Source organism: Tetrahymena thermophila (genome assembly GCF_000189635.1).
Source record: "Tetrahymena thermophila SB210 genomic scaffold scf_8254451, whole genome shotgun sequence".
Lineage (NCBI taxonomy): Eukaryota > Ciliophora > Oligohymenophorea > Hymenostomatida > Tetrahymenidae > Tetrahymena > Tetrahymena thermophila.
In genome coordinates this window covers 1-3,880 of record NW_002476230.1, presented here as the reverse complement: position 1 = coordinate 3,880, position 3,880 = coordinate 1, and the positions used below count along the sequence as shown (strand labels likewise).

Below are 3,880 nucleotides of genomic sequence, written 5' to 3'. Positions count from 1 at the left end.
TATGAAAAACGAATTAACTAAAAAAGGCTACTCTGATTTTAGGTTTTTAGGACAGGGAGTATAGGGATTAGTTGTGTTAGCAAAAGATTCAAAAACTAACATGAGGTATGCCATCAAGGGTGTTTAAGTTAGAGATCTTCATGGAAATATAGACGAAGATCTAAAAAATCGAGTGAAACAGGAAATAGAAATACTCAAAAAATGTAGAGACTCTCCTTATGTAGTCAGTCTTATAGATTAATTTGAGGGATAACAATTTAGTTACTTAGTTCTAAATGAGTGCTAAGGTATAAATAATACTAATTTATTTAAAAATTAATCAATAAATAAATTAATCAAACCCCTTAATTGAAAGTTTATAATACTAAATTAAATACAATAAATAAATAAAAAGGAACTCTCACCTAAATTTTCGAAAGGAACTAAAACAAAAGACTGAATGAAATATCAGCAATCAAATACGCTAATGACATAGCTGAGGGTCTTTACTACATACACTCTAAGAGCTGTCTTGTTAATGATCTGAAAATGGATAATATCTTAATTGACTACCATGGAAATGCAGTTGTTTGTAAATTTTTAACAAATCTAAACAAGCTTGATTGATTTTATATAAAATAAATAGCTGATTTTGGTTTGGCAGATAACCTTATAAACAAATCTGGATATGCTATCAATTAATATGTATGCACTCATATTTTTTTTATCATATTAAAGAGATATTCAAATAATTCAATTCAAAAATTAAAGATGGGAAATTTCTTGTATTAAGCACCAGAGTGTTTTAACCCAGCTGACCAATTCATAGGTAAGGTTTATCATGACGAATATTTAAAATTAGGTGTCAATGTGAAACAAGAGCCAAGCAACAGAGTAAATATTTTATTTAAATGATTTCTCAAAAAGCTAATTAATCTTATTCTTATTAATTTAAATAGAGCGAAGCATGTTCTTTAGGTATTAAATATAAAGCTATTCTAGGATATTATTTCTTGAGCAAGAAATATATATTTAGTAGAATAATATATATTTTTTATTTAATAAAATAAAAAAAATTAAAAGTAATAAAAAAAGTTTTTGAAGCCTGTTTCCGAACCTGATAAAACAAAAAAATAATTAAAAAATTTTTAATCTAAATTTGTTTTTTGATGAAGAAATTAAAATTTTTTATCAAACATTTAATCTTGAATTAATTTGTAAGATGAATGAAAAAAATACATAACTCTAAAATTAAATGTTTGATTTAAAAATTAGATTTATTTCTTCATTAAAAATAAATTAAATCTTTGATTAAACATTTTTTAGTTATTTTTTTTGTTTGTTTGTTTGTTCAGGTTCGAAACCTATTTCGATGGATAGCTATTTTTATTATTTTAAATTTTCTTTAAATTTAAAAAAAAAATACTAGAGAAATAAATAATTTTCCAAGAATAGCAAAAATAAAAAATATATTATTTGTTTTTATTTAATAAAAATCATTAAAAAGGATATCTAATATATACATTAGTCTAAGGAATAAATTTGAATTTAGCATCAAATAAGCACAAACAGTTAAATTATGATGATGAATTTAAAAATTTTGTTTATCACAAATAGCTTAAGTAAATTATTGAAGGATTAACTAATTTTGTTCCAAGGAATAGGATGTCTATTAAGGAGGCTTTAATTATTTTAAAGGGAATTATTTCTTTTGAATTTTAGTTAGATGAGATGCTTATTGAGATGATAGATGGAAACACTCAGCAGTTCACAAATTCACTCAAAAATGAAATTGAGTTTGTTAGAGGTTTGTCAAATAAGTTTTACCCAATCATGTATATTTATTTGTTTATTCTAATCTACCTCTCTTGTTAAATTATTTAAAGTAAAAACGAACAGGCCTTAAACTAAGAGTTAAAAGAAGACCTACAAAAAAGATAATATGTTAATTAGCATATTTCATTCAAGATATCCTCAATTATTCAAAATAAAATGTAAAAAAGGAGGCAAAAATAGAAGAAATATAGAAAATAAATTTCTAACTCAAAGAAAGAATTAATGAATAAGAATAAACAATTAAAGATTTATTCATCCAATTAGAATAATCTTAGAATTAGTTAATAAATCAACCTTAGATTATGATGATGCCAAAGAAAGACAAGTAACATGTTATTTTTAAGAAATTAAAATATAGGAAAAGAAAGATGAATGACCAAAAGAAAAAAACTAACTGTAAATTCAAAAAATAAGTTTTCAATAGAAACTAATAAAAATATTATGAAAAAGAAAATATAGGCTTTTTATCAGTTTACTTCAAAAAAATTAATTAATTTTAACATTATAAAAAATAGCATGTAATTAGTTCCTTTTGAAAATTATTTATTAACTAAACAATTATCATTTATTAAAAAAACTGAATGTCTAATAATTTATTTATTAAATTTATAAAACCTTAATAATCAATCTTCCATTTAAAAACTCCTAAGAAAGTAAATTCCTTCAATTACTATTTGAATTTAATCTCTTATTTCAATAGCAAGTATATTTATTACTCTTTAATTATTCTAACTCCTTTTTTAAATTATCTTAACCTATTTTAGCACACAAAAAAAGATGTAATTTTATTCAGCCAATTTGAAAATATCCAAAAATTTTTTATTTAAAAGGAAGTAAATAACTTTGAAAATCTTGATCATAAATTTATAATCATATTCTTATAGAGGGTTACATTTTTATTAATAGCTATTACTTAATTCATCTATTTCTCTAATATAGATTGTAATCACTCTTCCTTTCTTTTGAAAAATACTAATTTACTTTTATATTCAAAATAGAGTGTAAATTTTTTATCACGTAATGCTCAAAATAACTTTCAAATTCAAAATAGTATGTAAATAATTTTTTAGAATGATATTTTTTGAGAAAATAAATGCTGAATTAACTAACTTTTATATTCAAAATAGCATGTAATTAATATTTTAGAATGATTTTCGATGAGAAAATAAATGTTGAATTAACTAACTTTCATATTCAAAACAGGGAGTAATTAATATTTTAGAATGATTTTTTTTGAGTAAATAAATTCTGATTTAAATTTCATATTCAAAACAGGAAGTAATTAATATTTTAGAACGATTTTTGATGAGAAAATAAATGCTGAATTAACTAACTTTCATATTCCAAATAGGATGTAATTAATATTTTAGAATGATTTTTTATGAGAAAATAAATGCTGAATTAACTTTTATTTTCATAATAGCTTGTAATTAATATTTTAGAAAGATTTTTGATGAGAAAATAATGCTGAACAACTTTCATATTAAAAATAGTGGGTAATTAATATTTTAGAATGATTTTTGATGAGAAAATAAATGCTGAATTAACTTTTATTTTCACAATAGCTTGTAATTAATATTTTAGAATGATTTTTAATGAGAAATAAATATCTTTCAAATTCAAAATAGGAGGTAATTAATATTTTAGAATGATTTTTGATGAGAATATAATGCTGAACTAACTTTCATATTAAAAATAGTGGGTAATTAATATTTTAGAATGATTTTTGATGAGAAAATAAATGCTGAATTAACTAACTTTCATTTTCACAATAGCTTGTAATTAATATTTTAGAATGATTTTTAATGAGAAATAAATACTGAATTAGCTTTCATATTCAAAATAGCAAGTAATTAATATTTTAGAATGATTTTTGATGAGAAAATAACGATGAACTAATTAACTTTCATATTCGAAATAGTGGGTAATTAATATTTTAGAATTATTTTTGATGAAAAAATAAATACTGAATTAGCTTTCATATTCAAAATAGACCGTAATTAATATTATAGAATGTTTTTGATAAGAAAATAAATGCTGAATTAACTAACTTTCATATGAAAAC

The 3,880-nt window shown here is 21.5% G+C and overlaps 1 protein-coding gene across 1 annotated transcript in view; it reads left to right on the top strand. All coding sequences in view use genetic code 6, as the record gives it.

Annotated features, from left to right (window-relative positions):
* Positions 1-2,351, top strand: part of TTHERM_01376880 (kinase domain protein) — a gene marked incomplete at both ends in the record, with an annotated part of 2,947 nt that extends 596 nt beyond the window's left edge. Inside the window, 9 exons of the mRNA XM_001023114.3 lie at positions 1-287; positions 395-571; positions 626-684; positions 751-873; positions 939-957; positions 1,487-1,814; positions 1,866-1,923; positions 1,983-2,211; positions 2,266-2,351. The exon at positions 1-287 is cut by the window's left edge and continues 596 nt beyond it. Coding sequence (XP_001023114.3) covers positions 1-287; positions 395-571; positions 626-684; positions 751-873; positions 939-957; positions 1,487-1,814; positions 1,866-1,923; positions 1,983-2,211; positions 2,266-2,351 — 1,366 coding nt within the window. The remainder of the gene's footprint in view (positions 288-394; positions 572-625; positions 685-750; positions 874-938; positions 958-1,486; positions 1,815-1,865; positions 1,924-1,982; positions 2,212-2,265) is intronic.
* Positions 2,352-3,880: the final 1,529 nt, after the last annotated feature.